This window comes from Embiotoca jacksoni, unplaced genomic scaffold, assembly GCF_022577435.1.
Source record: "Embiotoca jacksoni isolate LCO1_2020_lvr unplaced genomic scaffold, fEmbJac1.0.p SCAF_112, whole genome shotgun sequence".
NCBI classification, from domain to species: Eukaryota; Metazoa; Chordata; class Actinopteri; family Embiotocidae; genus Embiotoca; species Embiotoca jacksoni.
In genome coordinates this window covers 495,001-515,000 of record NW_027185244.1, presented here as the reverse complement: position 1 = coordinate 515,000, position 20,000 = coordinate 495,001, and the positions used below count along the sequence as shown (strand labels likewise).

At 49.5% G+C, this 20,000-nt stretch overlaps 1 protein-coding gene and 1 pseudogene across 4 annotated transcripts in view; both read right to left on the bottom strand.

The window, feature by feature from the left end:
- The window catches only part of LOC138194736 (zinc finger MIZ domain-containing protein 2-like), a 22,217-nt pseudogene extending 17,837 nt beyond the window's left edge, over nt 1–4,380 (bottom strand).
- Nucleotides 4,381–7,549: 3,169 nt separating this feature from the next.
- Nucleotides 7,550–20,000, bottom strand: part of ogdha (oxoglutarate dehydrogenase a) — a 22,397-nt gene continuing 9,946 nt past the window's right edge. For 3 of the 4 annotated variants that reach the window (XM_069143695.1, XM_069143693.1, XM_069143694.1), the window contains 19 exons: nt 16,147–16,262; nt 15,585–15,739; nt 15,357–15,503; nt 14,338–14,428; nt 13,960–14,139; nt 13,671–13,799; nt 13,418–13,597; nt 13,171–13,323; nt 12,984–13,086; nt 12,757–12,885; nt 12,525–12,675; nt 12,210–12,337; nt 11,466–11,644; nt 10,577–10,648; nt 10,373–10,498; nt 10,148–10,220; nt 9,891–10,054; nt 9,603–9,757; nt 7,550–9,509 (listed from right to left, as the gene is read on the bottom strand). In XM_069143695.1, the coding sequence (XP_068999796.1) occupies nt 9,389–9,509; nt 9,603–9,757; nt 9,891–10,054; nt 10,148–10,220; nt 10,373–10,498; nt 10,577–10,648; nt 11,466–11,644; nt 12,210–12,337; nt 12,525–12,675; nt 12,757–12,885; nt 12,984–13,086; nt 13,171–13,323; nt 13,418–13,597; nt 13,671–13,799; nt 13,960–14,139; nt 14,338–14,428; nt 15,357–15,503; nt 15,585–15,739; nt 16,147–16,262 (2,552 nt within the window). In that variant the 3' untranslated portion in view covers nt 7,550–9,388. Of the gene's footprint in view, nt 9,510–9,602; nt 9,758–9,890; nt 10,055–10,147; nt 10,221–10,372; nt 10,499–10,576; nt 10,649–11,465; nt 11,645–12,209; nt 12,338–12,524; nt 12,676–12,756; nt 12,886–12,983; nt 13,087–13,170; nt 13,324–13,417; nt 13,598–13,670; nt 13,800–13,959; nt 14,140–14,337; nt 14,429–15,356; nt 15,504–15,584; nt 15,740–16,146; nt 16,263–17,235; nt 17,281–20,000 lie in introns of all 4 variants that reach the window. The other variant, XM_069143691.1, reaches the window with a different exon arrangement.

Here is a 20,000-nt window from a genome sequence, read left to right as displayed (position 1 = left end):
TTAACTGTTTTAATGGTGCAAAACTAAAATGTGTTTATCACACTTTTTATCTACACTTTAGACTTTCTATTAAAACATATGTAATTTTTTTCTCCAAATGGGGTCTAAACTGGTCCCTGAACGGGGTCTAAACTGGTCTCTGTACGGGGTCTAAACTGGTCTCTAAACTGGGTCTAAACAGGTCTCTGAACTGGGTCTAAACTGGTCTAAACGGGGTCTAAACTGGTCTCTAAACTGGGTCTAAACAGGTCTCTGAACTGGGTCTAAACTGGCCTAAACTGGGTCTAAACTGGCCTCTAAACGGGGTCTAAACTGGTCTCTGTACGGGGTCTAAACTGGTCTCTAAACGGGGTCTAAACTGGTCTCTGAACTGGGTCTAAACTGGTCTCTGAACTGGGTCTAAACGGGATCTAAACTGGCCTCTAAACGGGGTCTAAACTGGCCTCTAAACGGGGTCTAACCTGGTCTCTGAACGGGGTCTAAACTGGTCTAAACGGGGTCTAAACTGGTCTAAACGGGGTCTAAACTGGTCTAAACTGGGTCTAAACAGGTCTCTGAACTGGGTCTAAACTGGTCTAAACGGGGTCTAAACTGGTCTCTGAACTGGGTCTAAACTGGTCTCTAAACGGGGTCTAAGCTGGTCTAAACTGGGTCTAAACCGGTCTCTGAACTGGGTCTAAACTGGTCTAAACTGGGTCTAAACAGGTCTCTGAACTGGGTCTAAACTGGTCTAAACGGGGTCTAAACTGGTCTCTAAACTGGGTCTAAACAGGTCTCTGAACTGGGTCTAAACTGGTCTAAACTGGGTCTAAACTGGCCTCTAAACGGGGTCTAAACTGGTCTCTGTACGGGGTCTAAACTGGTCTCTAAACGGGGTCTAAACTGATCTCTGAACTGGGTCTAAACTGGTCTCTGAACGGGGTCTAAACGGGATCTAAACTGGTCTCTGAACTGGGTCTAAACTGGTCTCTGAACTGGGTCTAAACTGGCCTCTAAACAGGGTCTAACCTGGTCTCTGAACGGGGTCTAAACTGGTCTCTGAACGGGGTCTAAACTGGTCTCTGAACGGGGTCTAAACTGGTCTCTAAACGGGGTCTAAACTGGTCTCTGTACGGGGTCTAAACTGGTCTCTAAACGGGGTCTAAACTGGTCTCTGAACTGGGTCTAAACTGGTCTCTGAACGGGGTCTAAACGGGATCTAAACTGGTCTCTGAACTGGGTCTAAACTGGCCTCTGAACGGGGTCTAAACGGGATCTAAACTGGTCTCTGAACTGGGTCTAAACTGGTCTCTGAACTGGGTCTAAACTGGCCTCTAAACGGGGTCTAACCTGGTCTCTGAACGGGGTCTAAACTGGTCTCTGAACGGGGTCTAAACTGGTCTCTGAACGGGGTCTAAACTGGTCTAAACGGGGTCTAAACAGGTCTCTGAACTGGGTCTAAACTGGTCTAAACGGGGTCTAAACTGGTCTCTGAACTGGGTCTAAACTGGTCTCTAAACGGGGTCTAAACCAGTCTCTGAACTGGGTCTAAACTGGTCTAAACGGGGTCTAAATGGGGTCTAAACTGGTCTAAACAGGTCTCTAAACTGGTCTAAACAGGTCTCTGAACTGGGTCTAAACTGGGTCTAAACTGGTCTCTAAACGGGGTCTAAACTGGTCTCTGAACTGGGTCTAAACTGGTCTCTGAACTGGGTCTAAACGGGATCTAAACTGGCCTCTAAACGGGGTCTAAACTGGCCTCTAAACGGGGTCTAACCTGGTCTCTGAACGGGGTCTAAACTGGTCTAAACGGGGTCTAAACTGGTCTAAACGGGGTCTAAACTGGGTCTAAACAGGTCTCTGAACTGGGTCTAAACTGGTCTAAACGGGGTCTAAACTGGTCTCTGAACTGGGTCTAAACTGGTCTCTAAACGGGGTCTAAGTTGGTCTAAACTGGGTCTAAACCGGTCTCTGAACTGGGTCTAAACTGGTCTAAACTGGGTCTAAACAGGTCTCTGAACTGGGTCTAAACTGGTCTAAACGGGGTCTAAACTGGTCTCTAAACTGGGTCTAAACAGGTCTCTGAACTGGGTCTAAACTGGTCTAAACTGGGTCTAAACTGGCCTCTAAACGGGGTCTAAACTGGTCTCTGTACGGGGTCTAAACTGGTCTCTAAACGGGGTCTAAACTGATCTCTGAACTGGGTCTAAACTGGTCTCTGAACGGGGTCTAAACGGGATCTAAACTGGTCTCTGAACTGGGTCTAAACTGGTCTCTGAACTGGGTCTAAACTGGCCTCTAAACGGGGTCTAACCTGGTCTCTGAACGGGGTCTAAACTGGTCTCTGAACGGGGTCTAAACTGGTCTCTGAACGGGGTCTAAACTGGTCTCTGAACGGGGTCTAAACTGGCCTCTGAACGGGGTCTAAACGGGGTCTAAACTGGTCTCTGAACTGGGTCTAAACTGGTCTCTGAACTGGGTCTAAACTGGCCTCTGAACGGGGTCTAAACGGGATCTAAACTGGTCTCTGAACTGGGTCTAACCTGGTCTCTGAACGGGGTCTAAACTGGTCTCTGAACGGGGTCTAAACTGGTCTCTGAACGGGGTCTAAACTGGTCTAAACGGGGTCTAAACAGGTCTCTGAACTGGGTCTAAACTGGTCTAAACGGGGTCTAAACTGGTCTCTGAACTGGGTCTAAACTGGTCTCTAAACGGGGTCTAAACTGGTCTCTAAACGGGGTCTAAACTGGGTCTAAACCGGTCTCTGAACTGGGTCTAAACTGGTCTAAACGGGGTCTAAACGGGGTCTAAACTGGTCTCTGAACGGGGTCTAAACTGGTCTAAACGGGGTCTAAACAGGTCTCTGAACTGGGTCTAAACTGGTCTAAACGGGGTCTAAACTGGTCTCTGAACGGGGTCTAAACTGGTCTAAACGGGGTCTAAACAGGTCTCTGAACTGGGTCTAAACTGGTCTAAACGGGGTCTAAACTGGTCTCTGAACTGGGTCTAAACTGGTCTCTAAACGGGGTCTAAACAGGTCTCTGAACTGGGTCTAAACTGGTCTAAACGGGGTCTAAACTGGTCTCTGAACGGGGTCTAAACTGGTCTAAACGGGGTCTAAACGGGGTCTAAACTGGTCTCTGAACTGGGTCTAAACTGGTCTAAACGGGGTCTAAATGGGGTCTAAACTGGTCTAAACAGGTCTCTGAACTGGGTCTAAACAGGTCTCTGAACTGGGTCTAAACTGGGTCTAAACTGGTCTAAACGGGGTCTAAACTGGTTCAACCTCCTCTGGGAGCCGCGTGCACGCCAACACGCACGCGCCTGTAATGAACGTTATCGCTGATATTTTTAATGAACCGGGAGGTTTGTCCCGGTGACCTCGTCCTCGTGTCACGGACAGGACGGACAGGACGGTCGGAGACAAAATGACACCGTCAGGAGACATTTTGAGATTCCTGCAGCAGTAGCCGAGAAGGAAGCTAATGCTAGCATGCTAACAGGCGGCTCCTGCGCCCACCGAGGCCGGGCGGAAGTGGCTCTTCTCCCGCTGCAGCCGGGCAGCACCGCCGGTTAGCATTAGCACGCTAACGAGACGACAACAGTCCGCTGCGTCAAAAAACAGCCTAAAATGTTTCACCAAACACGGTTATCCTCGCGGGGCGGGAGTCCTAACGGCTGATGAGGTGGTATATTAACCGCGTTTGGTGAAAATACTTTTGATCCTTTTCCACAGCTCTTACCGAGCTAGCTGCGGCGGGTTGTGACAATGGAATGCTGCGATGCTAACAGTTAGCCACCGGCTAGCTCCTTCCTCCAACACCAAACCTCCAAAATGTCCAAACTCGAGCGGCGCGTCGGAGCTCAACCTCCCGACACTTCGTCTGATAAAGACGGACAGTGGACTCGCTTCTCGCTCACACACAGCGGGGAGACGAGACGCCTCCACAGCCGACCTACCTGCTCTCCTTCGCCGGTGTCCGAGCCCTGCTCCGGGGCTCCGCGGTCTCAGCTCCTCGGGGCCTCCGGGACCTCCAGAACCGAGCTGACCCGCTCCGAGACGGCCCGCTATCCAAAAACAAGGGTCCCGATTAAAGCCCCGCACGGAGGCCGAGAGTCAGCCTGCAGCCCGCTTCACGTTCCTCCGGCCGGCCTCTGCGTCTGGTTATCCGGCTTCAGGCGGCGACACCAGCCCGCTGCTCCGGGAGCGTTCAGACGGCAGGACACGAAGGAGGAGGCTCGATGAGGACACCGACACCGGAGCCGCCTCACGGTGCTTCCTCTGCATCACTGGAGGAGGAGGAGGAGGAGGAGAGGCAGGTTAACCTGGATACAGACAGACATTCAGACAGGAGAGAGTATTCATCAGAAAGAGAAAACACGAGAATGTCCCAGACACACCTGGATCACAGCTGGACAGGTGAATGTTCAGGTGAGAGTCAGCTGATCTGAACAGGAAGTCATAAAAATACGGAGCCTCCTCTGGGTTCACTTATTTTATTTGGTCGCACAGTTCAGTGATGCATTAAATTACATTACATTCAATTACATTACATTCAATTAAATAACATTACACTAAATTACATTACATTCAATTACATTACATTATATTAAATTACATTACATTCAATTACATTACATTACATTAAATAACATTACATTAAATAACATTACATTCAATTACATTACATTCAATTACATTACATTATATTAAATTACATTACATTACATTAAATAACATTAAATTACATTACATTCAATTACATTACATTCAATTACATTCAATTATATTACATTACATTCAATTACATTACATTATATTAAATTACATTACATTACATTAAATAACATTAAATTACATTACATTAAATAACATTACATTCAATTACATTACATTCAATTACATTACATTATATTACATTACATTACATTCAATTACATTACATTAAATTACATTACATTCAATTACATTACATTACATTCAATAACATTACATTCAATTACATTACATTCAATTACATTACATTAAATAACATTACATTCAATTACATTACATTATATTAAATTACATTACATTACATTAAATAACTACATTAAATTACATTACATTCAATTACATTACATTAAATAACATTACATTCAATTACATTACATTCAATTGCATTACATTATATTACATTACATTACATTTAATTACATTACATTATATTAAATTACATTACATTCAATTACATTACATTAAATTACACTACATTATATTAAATTACATTACATTCAATTCAATTACATTACATTCAATTACATTACATTACATAACATTACATTAAATAACATTCAATTACATTACATTAAATTACATTACATTACATTTCATTTATCTGACTCTTTTATCCAAAGACTTACAATAAGTTAATTTCAACATGAGGGTTCAAACCAGAACAACAAGAATCAAGAAAATACAATTTCTTCCAGAAAGCCAAACTACAAAGTTCTATCAGTAAGTTCTATTTTAAGATACTAAAGTTCTACTGTTCAAGGTAAAGGAGGAGGAAGAGGAGATGGAGGAGGAAGAGGAGTAGTGTGAGTGAATGTAGGAGGTTAAAGTGGAGCTGCTGCATTCTGGATGAGCTGCAGAGGTCAGATGGTACTAACAGGTAGACCTGCCAGGAGGGAGGTACAGGAGTCTAGATGTGAGATGACCAGAACCTGGACCAGAACCTGGACCAGAGCCTGGACCAGAGCCTGGACCAGAACCTGGACCAGAGCCTGGACCAGAGCCTGGACCTCCTTCTGAGTGAGAAGAGGACGTATTCTCCTGATGTTGTGCAAAGAAGTGGTCGGAGACATGAAGTGGAGTTACAGTGAGGTTAGATGTGGAGCAGTTTCTGGTGAAATATAGTCCAGGTGGTTCCAACCTTCGTGAGGAGGAGGAGAAGGACTGAGGGAGACAGCAAAGGAAGACAGGAAGAGCACAAGGTCAGATGACTTCTCAGTCTGGATGTTAAAGTCACCCAGAAGGACAAGTGGAGGACCATGTTCTGGGACGTTTGACAGGAGGACGTCTAATTCGTCCAAGAAATCAATCCAACGTCTTTATCCTCCGAGTCTTCATACGACGAGTCCTCGCTGATGCTTCAAACACTTCCTGGTTTTATAACAGGGTTGGCTACAGCTAGTCAGACCACACCTCCTGGTCGTTAGACCACACCTCCTGCTCGTTAGACCACACCTCCTGCTTGTTAGACCACACCTCCTGCTCGTTAGACCACACCTCCTGCTCGTTAGACCACACCTCCTCCTCGTTAGACCACACCTCCTGCTCGTTAGACCACACCTCCTCCTCGTTAGACCACACCTCCTGCTCGTTAGACCTCCCGTCACCAGGTGTTACAAATATGCAGCAATAGAAACTCACCACTGATTACTAAACAAAGAAAACTTTCACACAGTCTCTAGATTTTGTCCAAACTTGTCTCAGAAAGTCTTTTTACCTCAAACTGTAGAAAGTCAAATAGAACTTAGTCCTTAATAGAATTGAAATAAAGACCATCAGTTTAACTCTAAACTTGTTCTCTTTGACTCACAGTTACTTGAGTGAAAACAAGAATCCAGTCACAAACAATTCCAGCTACCAAAAAACATCCAAGCTTCAGTAGTCTAGATATCCTAAAACAGCAGATGTAATAATAAACTTTAGCAGAGAAGAGTATTCAAAGATTAAACTTTACTTTAGTTCAAGTGATCCAGATGGATGTCGTCCTCCAGAAGTCAAAATACACTTGAACCGCTGCAATAATTCAGTCATCAGAGTTCATGATCGTATCGAGTCGACGGTTCAGGTTGGGAATTACAAGCTTCACAAAGTGTGTTCAAATTTGTTAAAATCCGTGTTAGTGAGCGCTTCACTGTTTTAAACAAGATGATCCACCGACGTCCAGATGTGTGATTAAACATCAGGATGGTTAACAGCTGTTCCTCAGACCATCACAATAACAGGCCGCTTTTAAAACGGTTTTATCTTCAAATCTATTTATTTGGAGGCTGTTTCACATGTGGCTGCAGATGTGTTGGATCCACGAACCTCCAGATGTTTATTTAATCAGCCGTTTTATTCTTTCTCTACATCCCAGATTTGTGACACTGAATTCATTTTACGGTTTTAACGATATGAAGAAATAACTTAACGCCGACTCCCGATGAAGGTTTTCTTCATCAAAAACATAAATAAAGGAAACTACGACTTCATTCAAAAATGTGCCACTTTTAGACGAATCAATCATCAATCAATAAATTCAGGAGTAAATAAAAGAAACCGGTGAGTGAAAGCTTTTAGAAACATTCAGACCCGACGCGGTGATAAAATATTCCACTCAAGGTCCACTTACCAGATTTTCCTCCTTTCACCTTTCAACTACCTCCACGTGCTTCTTCTGGGAAAAAAGTTTTGGTTTAAATACCAAATTGCAGGTTTAAGTTTTAAAGTAAGTCTCAGGTATTTTATTTTGTAAATGACGTGCAGAAACAAAGTGAAAGCTTGTGATTGGTGGAGAGACGAAGGACGCGGCAGCTCTTCAGTACAGTTTTCTTTATTGAATGAAGCAAAAAGAATGAAGAGAACTTCAATCCCCTATTATGAAAATAAATAAATCATTTTCTTTGTCTCACAGGAGCCCAGAACTCCTCCTCCTCCTCCTCCGGCGCTCCTTCTTGCTTCCCGCCGGGAGACTTTGGTTTCCCGCCGACGGAGTTCGCTCGGCTGCTCCGGACACCGAAAGTACGAAAACATGAGACGCTGCGACCCATTTTGGCACGGGGTGAAAACAACAGAAGAAGAAAAGGGGACGAGAGCAGAGAAGCCGAAGAGTTAAATGAGTAATCAGCTGTGCGTTTGGTTTGAGTTCATGTCGGGACGCCGGGTAGCGCAGAGCTCGGCCATCTTTATTCCCCAAAACATCCCTTCAAAATAAAACACCAGAAAACCTCAGTGTAAAGCGTTGCCATGGTGACTAATTACCTTACTCTCCTTAATGAGCAAACACCTGCCGAAAGGCAAAAAAACCTCCACCTGCTGTTTGTCGTGATTCTCTCCCAGCTAGCCGGACTCCCAGTCATTTTCAATGAGGAGTGCTAACGATGCTAACGAGCGACATCAAAATAAAAAACAGAACGTTTCCTGCAACTTTTCAGGGTGAAGAAGAGGAGGAGGAAGAAGTCCTGTGTGTGTGTGTGTGTGGGAGGAAGTGATGATGATGATGATGAAGGTGGACTAAAGAGGTAAAGAAAACAGCAGGTGTCACTGTGTTTGTAATCTGAACTATTTGTTCTGTTGTAACAGCTGGAGTGTGTGTGTGTGTGTGTGTGTGTGTGTGGACGGAGGAGTCAAAGGTCATGAAAGGTTCAGGTTCAGGCTCAACTCCACCAGAACGTTTTCCTGGATTTTCCTTGATATTGCCACAAACATGTTTTTGTTGCCTCTAAAGTTGCTCAAACAGTCGACAACGTCTCTGAAGAGTGCCGGAGACCAAACGTTTCTGTGATCCAGTAGAACCAGACTTCATTCAAAAATGTTCAAATTTAAGAGCAGATTCGACTCTTGTATGGATATTTGTGTTGAAACTTTTTCTTTCTGACTCCGTTTTGAAAAACAGATTCGGCACTGAACACAATCTGATCACCTCCAATCAATCAATCAATCAATCAATCAATCAATCAATCAATCAATAACAACTGAGCATGCAAAGAAAAGTTACACCTGTAAACCCATTTGAGGGTTTCCTCACCTTTCAGATTAAAACGTTTCAAACAAACTGAATGTGTGTCCGTCGGTGGATCTGAGCCTGAAGCTGAACGACTGACCGCAGCGCCGACTCATCAATAATCTGTTTACTGCCTGTTTGTTCACATCGGTGTCATTAAGCAGCAGAACTGTGTGCGAGCAGCTCCCGTCTGCAGTGCATCATGGGTAATCAGACCAACATCACCGGTCAGAGAGACTGAAGGAAACTTAAAATCAGACAGATTCTCAAGGGACTTCTGAACTGCCTGTTTCTCTGTTTTCTGAGCAGATTGTTTGTTTATTTACTTCCTGTTTGTGTTGTCAAGTCTGTTACTGACCAGGTGATGTTTACAGTCCCGTTTGAACGATGAGTTCAATAACCTCAGGAGATATATTTGAGATGTACCTGTGAGGTTCTTGTGTGAATGGAGCTGCTGTGAGACGCTAAACGCTACATTTTTTTAAAAGGACTTCTTCAGTCACGTTTCTCTGGTGCTGTCGTCAGTATTACAGAGAGAGAGAGAGTGTGTGTGTGTGTGTGTGTGTGTGTGTGTGTGTGTGTGTGTGTGTGTGTGTGTGTGTGTCCAGCTGGAGACAGGTGAGGGTGTGATCAAGGTGCTGCAGGTTGCAGTTTTACTGCTGATCTTTGAATGCGTCCAGGCCGAAGGCGTTGTCAAGGAAACGCCGCAGCTCCATCAGGTGGGTGTTCTTGTTTCCTGTCGCCGGAGCGGCTGCCGGTCCTCTGCCCGCATACCTGACACACAGAGGGAGAGGGGTCAGAGGTCAGAGGGCGTCACTGTGACCTGAAGATGATGAAGATGATGAAGATGATGATGGTGGTGGTTACCAGACGGGCTTGGCCCTCTGGATGGTGGTCCTGATGCGGGGCTTCACGTAGTCATAGTAACCCTGGTTCTTGTGCTCCTCCTGACACCAAACCAAGTCGGCGTTGTGGAAACGCTCCGACTCGGCCTTCACCTGGTCGAAGGGGAACGGAGACAGCTGGAGGGACACAGGACACAGGACACAGGACACCTCATTAATGGGGGAACCTAGAACCTCCAGACCTGTGTGTGTGTGTGTGTGTGTGTGTGTGTGTGTGTGTGTGTGTGTGTGTGTGTGTGTGTGTGTGTACCTGCTCTATGCGTGCGATGGCCACCGTCCCCTCCATCCCTCGGTTCTTCCTCTCTTTGGTCAGTTCATAATAAACCTTCCCGGTGCAGAAGATCAGACGCTTCACCTCCTCAGGACGCTCCGCTGCTGCACCTCCTTCTGGGATCAACCTCTGGAAGTGAGACCCTGGAGGAGGAGGAGGGGGAGGAGAGATAGTAAAGTCAAAGCTGATGCTCCGCCCCCTCTGACCTGCGTCCAATCATTGAACAGTGAGTTTACCGGGCAGCATTTCGTCAAAGCTGGATCTGGCCTCCGGGTGGCGCAGCAGAGATTTGGGCGTGAAGACGATCAGCTGCAGAAACAAACAGGAAGTGCATCCTTTAAAAGGAGTTTCAAAATAAAAGTCCGTTGCCAGACATCATTTAATTTGTGTTCAGCCGACTGAAACTCTGTGGTCTTATTAACCGTCCTCCACCACTAACACTCCTCCAGAGGACGACTCACCGGCTTCCTGAAGGGCAGCAGGATCTGCCTCCGCAGCACGTGGAAGTAGTTCCCCGGAGACGAGCAGTTCACCACGATCCAGTTACAGTCGTACAGCTGGTGGACCGCGAAGTCCTCCGTGATGTTCTAGGACGGAGACACGGGTCAGAACACTCTGGGGCGTGTGTGTGTGTGTGTGTGTGTGTGTGTGTGTGTCTCTCTTACAGGCATCACATCTGGGTCGTCGTTGCACATCTGCAGGAACCTTTCAGGACGAGCTGAAGAATGTTCTGGACCCTGAAGACAGTTTGAAGTGATTTAAACTCAGATTCAGACCAACGACGAGGAAACCATCCATAAGTTCAGAGTGTTCCTGAATGCAGCACATTGCTGCACGGAGCATCAACAACCTTCATCAGGAAGTATTCAGAGTCTCTTCATCAGATTTATGGGCTGAAATGTTGAAGTGTTCCTGAGCCCATGCAGTGATTTCCACCAAAGAATAATGGAAGTTTGTTTTGGTGTCAAACTATGGAAATGGTCATCAGAGACCCTTGACATGTTCAGAAAGTCTACGGCGATGAAGCGACGAGCCGGGCAACATGTTCTGATGACATCACGCTTCAAGAGGGGCGGAGCTTCACTGTCCAAGAACGAGGAAGGTGTCAGGTCAGGAGACACCAGGTGAGTTTTCTTTGTCCCCCAGAGTCAGACTGTCGTTTTGTGCTTCCCGTTTTATTTTGAAATGACTCACCTCTTGATGTCTGTCTTTGATTCACTTCCTGTCCTTTGTATGATTGTTGGCCCCGTCCCCTGATTAGTCCCACCTGTCCCTCGTTGTCCTTCCCTCCCTGCTGTATGTCTGTGTGCTCTTCTTTGTTTCAGTTTCCTATCTGTTGCTGCAACTTGTGAAACCCAGAGAACAACAAAACCAGCTGAACTGTGTCGCCATGGCAACAGGCTTCTCCAACATGACAACACATCGCTTCACAGCCAAACATGTGACGGAGTGCATCGTCGTGCTGCATTCAGGAACACTCAGAACTTAATAGATCCGCCCTCGTATTTGCAAATGAAAGGTGTGTGGTGCGTTCAGGCTCCCGTCCGTCCTCACCATGCCCTCCATGCCGTGCGGCAGCAGCAGCACGATGCCGTTCTGTCTCACCCACTTGGCCTGGCCGGGGCAGATGAACTGGTCAATGATGCACTGGGCTGTGTTGTGGAAGTCCCCGAACTGGGCCTCCCACAGGATCAGAGCATTTGGGCTCGCCATGGCGAAGCCCAGCTCGAAGCCTGAGGACACGAGAGGACAGGGGAGAACAGGGGAAGACACGAGAGGACAGGGGAGAACACGAGAGGACAGGGGAGAACAGGGGAGAACACGAGAGGACAGGGGAGAACAGGGGAGAACACGAGAGGACAGGGGAGAACAGGGGAGAACACGAGAGGACAGGGGAGAACAGGGGAGAACACGAGAGGACAGGGGAGAACAGGGGAGAACACGAGAGGACAGGGGAGAACAGGGGAGAACACGAGAGGACAGGGGAGAACACGAGAGGACAGGGGAGAACAGGGGAGAACACGAGAGGACAGGGGAGAACACGAGAGGACAGGGGAGAACAGGGGAGAACACGAGAGGACAGGGGAGAACAGGGGAGAACACGAGAGGACAGGGGAGAACACGAGAGGACAGGGGAGAACAGGGGAGAACACGAGAGGACAGGGGAGAACACGAGAGGACAGGGGAGAACAGGGGAGAACACGAGAGGACAGGGGAGAACAGGGGAGAACAGGGGAAGACACGTCAGAGGCAGCTGGATACACAGGAAATGATGTTGGAGCAGCGGCGGCGACTCACCGAGGACGCCGTACTCGGACAGCGAGCTGTTGCAGACGGTGTACGGCGCCTGATCAGGAGAGACGTGGTTCATGGGAATACAGATCCTCTTGTCCACGTTCTGGTCGTGGAGGACGTGGTGACGGTGGCTGGGAGGGACAAAAACACCTTCATCTCTAGTTTCACCTCTGAGGCTCAGCTAGAGCAGAGTCCTCGCATACCTGGCTATATACAGGTGTACCTGAACGCCTTGTCTCTCTCCCACCCTCTTTCGGTGTACCCGAACGTCCCACATTGTTTCGGTGTACCCGAATGTCCCACCCTCTTTCGGTGTACCTGAACGTCCCTCGCTCCACGTCCTGCCCTGACAGCCGGATGTGGATGCCCTCCTGCAGCAGCGAGCCGAAGGCCATGTACTCTCCTAGAGCCCAGTCCACCGTGCGGTTCCGGACCATCTCCGCTCGGCTCTTCAGGATACGACTCAGACCTGGGTGAACATCAGACGGTCAGCGAGCGCCTGAACGCACCACCCTCATTCTCAGTGTCCTGCGCCAGGACGAGGACCGACCTCCGTGGATGGTGAAGTCCTCCACCGGGACGGACGAGGCGATCTGTCCGATGTGGTTCAGGTTCTCTTCCGTCAGACCGGTGGACGGACAGCTCATTGACTTGGGTTGTCCGTCCAGGGTGAAGAAACCTGAAGGCAACACGAAGACGTCAACAGATGGACAGACACCACAGACAGAGACAGACAGAGGGACAGACAGAGAGACAGAGGGACAGACAGGTCCTCACCGGGCCATGGTGAGTCCAGCCAGTGTTTGATGTGGAGGATCTTCTCGTCTTTAGAGCGAGCGTACGCCTCCTCACAGATCTTATCGTACTTGGAGATCTCCTCCTGCAGACAGTCGATCAGGTTATTGATCAGGTTATTGATCAGCTGATGTCAGAGTGATGGAGGTTATTGATCAGCTGTGTTTACCTCGTACTCCTGCCGGCTCACTGCTTCCTCTGCGATCAGCTTCTCGGCGTACTTCTGCAACACCGGCTTCTGTTTCTTGATCTGCTTGTACATCAGAGGCTGAGTGAACATCGGCTCATCCATCTCGTTGTGGCCCATCCTCCGGTAACACACCTACACACACACACACACAGGTGAATGTGTAGGAGCCAATCAGGACGTGACTGCCGGTAAACCCCGCCCCCAGCCGCCCCCCCTCCCCACTGACCAGGTCGACCACCACGTCCTTGTGGAAGGTGGCCCTCCACTCGGCGGCCACCTTGCAGACGTAGATGACGGCTTCGGGGTCGTCGGCGTTCACGTGGAAGATGGGAGCGTTGACCACGCGGGCCACGTCGGTCGGGTACGGAGACGAACGCGCCACCCGGGGGTCGGTGGTGAAGCCGATCTGAGACGGGACGACACGGGTTACCAGTCGCTCGCCCACCTCGGAGCTCCGCCTCTTTACGGACGGCCGTTACCTGGTTGTTGACCACCACGTGCACCGTGCCGTGGGTGGTGTAGGACGGGAGGTCCGACAGGTGGAAGGTCTCGTACACGATCCCCTGACCAGCGAACGCAGCATCTCCGTGGAGCAGGATGGACATCACCTGGAGAGGACAGGGGACAGATGTTACACGTGGAGAGGACAGGGGACAGATGTTACATGTGGAGAGGACAGGGGACAGATGTTTCACCTGGAGAGGACTGACTGAAAGTATTAGTTAGTATTACTGCAGTAGATGCTGCAGTAATACTGTGAGGACTCACCCTGTTGCCGTCGGTGTCTCCGCAGTAGAACTGGTCTGCCTTGGTCTTGCCCTGGACCACCGGGTCCACGGCCTCCAGGTGAGACGGGTTGGCCACCAGAGACAAGGTGATGTTGCGGTCCGTCACGCGGTTGATCCGCCGGTGGTACATCCCCAGGTGGTACTTCACGTCTCCAGAGCCCTGAGGAGGGACAGCAGCAGGCGGCAGGTCAGAGGCAGCAAACAGGAAACAGGAAGGGCAGTCCAGCCTGTTAGCGCGCTAGCTTCAGGTAAAGTGAAGGATGAGGATGTTTTGAGTGACAGGAAGCTGCAGCTGGACTTTGACCTGCTGCTCCAACACCTTCTAGTGGTGTGAAACCCAACCTGAGCTCCATAATACCTCGTCAGCAGCTTCCAGCTTGGAGTCAAACTGACAGAAGATCTGTTCCAGCTCTTTACGGATCACGTTGGCCAGAACATTCAGACGACCCCTGAAACAGAAGGAGGTCCAGTTCAGCAACACGTTGGTACTTCACTGGTCCACCTGCAGACACGGCGCCGTCACACCTTTAAACTACAGTTCTGGTCTGAAACAGAGAACCTGACTGAGACCTTCTCTGGATTGTTTGGGCGGTACCCGTGTTCGGTACCTGTGGGTGGTGTGGGCGGTACCTGTGGGTGGATGTTTGGTACCTGTAGGTGGATGTGGGCGGTGCCTGTGGGTGGATGTGGGTGGATGTGTTCGGTACCTGTGGGTGGTGTGGGCGGTACCTGTGGGTGGATGTGGCCGGTACCTGTGGGTGGATGTGGGCGGTACCTGTGGGTGATGTGGGCGGTACCTGTGGGTGGATGTTTGGTACCTGTAGGTGGATGTGGGCGGTGCCTGTGGGTGGATGTGGGTGGATGTGTTCGGTACCTGTGGGTGGTGTGGGCGGTACCTGTGGGTGGATGTGGCCGGTACCTGTGGGTGGATGTGGGCGGTACCTGTGGGTGATGTGGGCGGTACCTGTGGGTGGATGTGTTCGGTACCTGTGGGTGGATGTGTTCGGTACCTGTGGGTGGATGTGGGCGGTACCTGTGGGTGGTGTGGGCGGTACCTGTGGGTGGATGTGTTCGGTACCTGTGGGTGGATGTGGGCGGTACCTGTGGGTGGTGTGGGCGGTACCTGTGGGTGGATGTGTTCGGTACCTGTGGGTGGATGTGTTCGGTACCTGTGGGCGGTACCTGTGGGTGGTGTGGGCGGTACCTGTGGGTGGATGTGTTCGGTACCTGTGGGTGGATGTGTTCGGTACCTGTGGGTGGATGTGTTCGGTACCTGTGGGTGGATGTGGGCGGTACCTGTGGGCGGATGTGTTCGGTACCTGTGGGCGGATGTGTTCGGTACCTGTGGGCGGTACCTGTGGGTGGTGTGGGCGGTACCTGTGGGGCATCCCCATGATGACGTTCTCCACCCCGTTCTGGGAGGACTTGTCGATGATGGTCTTCAGCGCCGGGATCAGAGACTCGCAGCCCTCCAGGCCGAAGCGTTTCTCTGCGGACCATTTCTTCTGCAGGAACTCCTCAAACCTGAAGGCAGATTCATGTGTTACTGAATCCTCCTCCACACCTGCTGACTCCTCCCCCTGTGAGTGTTACAGGTGGGGTTACCTGGTGGAGCGGATCATGCGGGCCAACAGTGTCCTCTTCTCCTCCAGAGTGAACTGCATCACACCCGGAGTCTCGAACTTCTGCCGGATCCACTGACACTGCTCCAGGTCGTTGATGAACATGAACTCCACCCCGATGTGCTGGCAGTACGCCATCTGGAGGGACAGGGCGGAGTCAGGGGAGGCAGGGTGGAGTCAGGGGAGGCAGGGTGGAGTCAGAGGTGACAGGGTGGAGTCAGGGGAGGCAGGGTGGAGTCAGAAGAGGCAGGGTGGAGTCAGGGGAGGCAGGGTGGAGTCAGAAGAGGCAGGGTGGAGTCAGGGGAGGCAGGGTGGAGTCAGAGGTGACAGGGTGGAGTCAGGGGAGGCAGGGTGGAGTCAGAAGAGGCAGGGTGGAGTCAGAGGTGACAGGGTGGAGTCAGGGTTGAAAGAAATGTTGGCACAAAGAAAGATGAAGACAGTTCCTGTTTGGATCCCTCAGTTCCTAAAACCAGCAGGTACTTTAAAAAGAAACTGAGTGATTGATTGATTGATTGATTGATTGATTGACAGGTATCTGTGTTCACCTCCAGGCGGCGGATAATCTCCTTCAGCGGCAGCGCGCTCTCCGAGCCTCCGATGAAGGTGGTGGTGGGCAGCCGGAACACCTTGTCCAGGTCCGACTCGTCCAGACCGTAAAAGCCTACAAGTCCCATGATGCAGCGGCACAAAGGAGGGAGGACGGGGGATGGGGAGGACGGGGGATGGGGGGGACGGGGGACGGGGGGGGGGGGGGAATCGAATGATGTCAGACAAGGACACAAAAAGGTGGTGGATGAATGAAAACATGCAGGAGTGAGTTAGTGTGAACACGCATCATTAACACGTTAAAAACATACACATACAGCAGACATGCAACCAGGAGGAGGAGGAGGAAGAGGAGGAAGAGGAGGAGGAGGACAGTAAGAACAGGATGAAGGAGGGAAGCAGGGCAGGATGATGAAGGTCAGTAGACGAGGGTTCAAATCAAAATGTAAGGAGAGAGACATCGTTAGTATCAATAATTGAACCAATCAGCAGCGTCACACAGTTCAGGGTGTTTTTAAACGAGCAGACAGGAAGTGCGTGTCGGACCGGTGGCTCTCTCACCTCCTCTCTCACCTCCTCTCTCACCTCCTCTCTCACCTCCTCTCTCCTGTTTAAACAACAGTTTTGTCTGTAAAGTGTCCAAATGATCAATAAAAACAGGACGAGGTGACGTGAACAGACACTTCCTGCTGGTTTCTGAATCAAAGACAATAAGCAGCTCCACTCCAGCAGGGGGCGGCGGTGAGTTCATGACAGCAGGGGGGAAGACGAGCGACGACACACGATGAGGAGGCAGTTGGAGGAAGAGGAGGAGTGATGAAGGACAGAGAAAGAGATGGAGGTGAAGGGTCTTTCTTTGGGGGCGGTACTCTCCGTGTCCTCCAATCAGACGGCAGCGTTTCAAGGCTCCCTGACGACACCTGGCAGGCAGACAGCTGACTCAGCCGACACAGAGGCAGCCGAGCCAATCGGGAAGCAGCAGGCAGGAAGCTGATCTCTGCTCAGCCTCTCACACACACTTTCCTCACCCCCCCACCCCCACCTCTGACATCACAAACAGCTGATCAGGCACAAACAGCTGACTTTACCGCTCCGTCTGCAGCCGACACTAAACTGAGAGGTGCAGTCTGACTCTGAAACACACAACCACAACACCTGAGTGACAGAGACACGCCTCCTACTCCAGAAGCTCCGCCCCTAAACACACTGAAGACACTGAGCTCAGAGAGACGTTCTGAGGACACGCTAGACGTCTCGTTTGTCCACTACAGATGATTTAAGTGACAACAGGTCAGAGTTACGACTAAAAGTGTAGAGAACCAGGACGACAGAGAAGAAACCAGGACACAGAAACACAGAAGAAGAGGAGGAGGAGGAGTCAGGAACAGGAAGTAAAACTAAGATCACAGACAGGAAGGTTGCACTGAGCAGGTGACATCAGAACTGTTCAGAACACCTGGTCACAGCTGGAAGTCTGCAGGTCTACTGTCCATCCAACCACCATCCAACCGTTCATCTGTCCATCCAACCACCATCCAACCGTTCATCTGTCCATCCAACCACCATCCAACCGTTCATCTGTCCATCCAACCACCATCCAACCGTTCATCTGTCCATCCAACCACCATCCAACCGTTCATCTGTCCATCCAACCGTTCATCTGTCCATCCAACCACCATCAAACTGTTCATCTGTCCATCCGACCGACCATCTGTTCATCCAACCGTTCATCTGTCCATCCAACCACCATCAAACCGTTCATCTGTCCATCCAACCGTTCATCTGTCCATCCAACCACCATCCAACTGTTCATCTGTCCATCTAACCACCATCCAACCGTTCATCTGTCCATCCAACAGTTTGTCTGTCCATCCAACCGTTCGTCTGTCCATCCAACCGTTTGTCTGTCCATCCAACCGACCGTCTGTCCATCAAACCGTTCATCTGTCCATCCAACCGCCATCAAACCGTTCCATCTGTCCATCCAACCACCATCCAACCGTTCGTCTGTCCATCCAACCACCATCAAACCGTTCATCTGTCCATCCGACCGACCGTCTGTTCATCCAACCGATCGTCTGTCCATCCAACCGTTCGTCTGTCCATCCAACCACCATCAAACCGTTCATCTGTCCATCCAACCATTCATCTGTTCATCCAACTGTTCATCTGTCCATCCAACCACCATCAAACTGTTCATCTGTCCGACCGACCATCTGTCCATCCAACCGTTTGTCTGTCCATCCAACCGTTTGTCTGTCCATCCAACCGTTCATCTGTCCATCCAACCGACCATCTGTCCATCCAACCGTTTGTCTGTCCATCCAACCACCATCCAACCGTTCGTCTGTCCATCCAACCACCATCCAACCGTTCGTCTGTCCATCTGACCACCATCAAACTGTTCATCTGTCCATCCGACCACCATCAAACTGTTCATCTGTCCATCCAACCACCAGCCAACCGTTCATCTGTCCACCCAACCACCATCCAACCGTTCATCTGTCCATCCAACCACCATCAAACCGTTCATCTGTCCATCCAACCACCATCAAACCGTTCATCTGTCCATCCAACCACCATCCAACCGACCGTCTGTCCATCCAACCATTCGTCTGTCCATCCAACCGACCGTCTGTCCATCCAACCACCATCAAACTGTTCATCTGTCCATCCAACCGTTCATCTGTCCATCCAACCGTTCGTCTGTCCATCCAACCACCATCAAACTGTTCATCTGTCCATCCAACCGTTCTTCTGTCCATCCAACCGACCGTCTGTCCATCCAACCGACCGTCTGTTCATCCAACCGTTCGTCTGTCCATCCAACCGACCGTCTGTCCATCCAACCTTTCATCTGTCCATCCAAGCGACCGTCTGTCCATCCAACCATTCATCTGTCCATCCAACCGTTCATCTGTCCATCCAACCGACCGTCTGTCCATCCAACCGACCGTCTGTCCATCCAACCGACCAACTCTCATCCAAACGTTCTGATTTCTTCTCTGACTCCTGTATTCTGTAATTAGTTCGTTAGTTTGTTCTCTTTTATTTATTTCTGTACTGAACATATATTTTGAAAAGTGACTTTCAGTGTTCTTGCTGTTGTCAGATGTGAGATGTGAGTTACCGTCAGACTCTGTAACACATGAACCTGTGAAACATTTCGTTTTCTAGCTGACATGAAGGTCTTGTGTGTTGTTAAATGAGGAACTTCCTGGTGTTTCCAGAAACATTTAACGGTTTGTTCAGGAATGCTAACGAGGTTCCTGCTACATGTTCCACCAATCAGACACTTCAGGGTTTAATGGAGCTGATGTCACCTGACACTCAGTGGGAGTCGTCTACACACTCTCCTGCACACAACTGGATGCTAACAGCAGCTGGATGCTAACAGCAGCTGGATGCTAACAGCTGGGACATTTCCCTGTGGTTCAGTGTCTCCTCCTTCAGCAGCGAACAGTTTCCAGACGAGTGAGGAACCTCAGAAAGGAAAATAAAAAGGATGATTTTGATTTAATAAACACGTTCAAAATGTCCGTTGCAGTAACAGACCGTTTCTTCTTCACTGGTTTTGTGTTCTGACCGAGTCGCCGACACGAAGACTTTCATCTCTTCTGTTCTGATTTATTCACCGAATGTTTTTCATTCACGTATGTTTTCAAGATGCTTCAGAGGCCCTACATTTAAATTGTTTTCTTTCATTATGTGAAAAACAATCAAGTTTTTGGGATCTTGAATCACTGTTAACATTTAGTCTGCTTCATGTAAACGTGTAAACATTTAATCATGTAAACGTGTAAACATGGTAAACGTCATCACTCAGTTTCCTCTGTACTCTGTTACTGGAGGA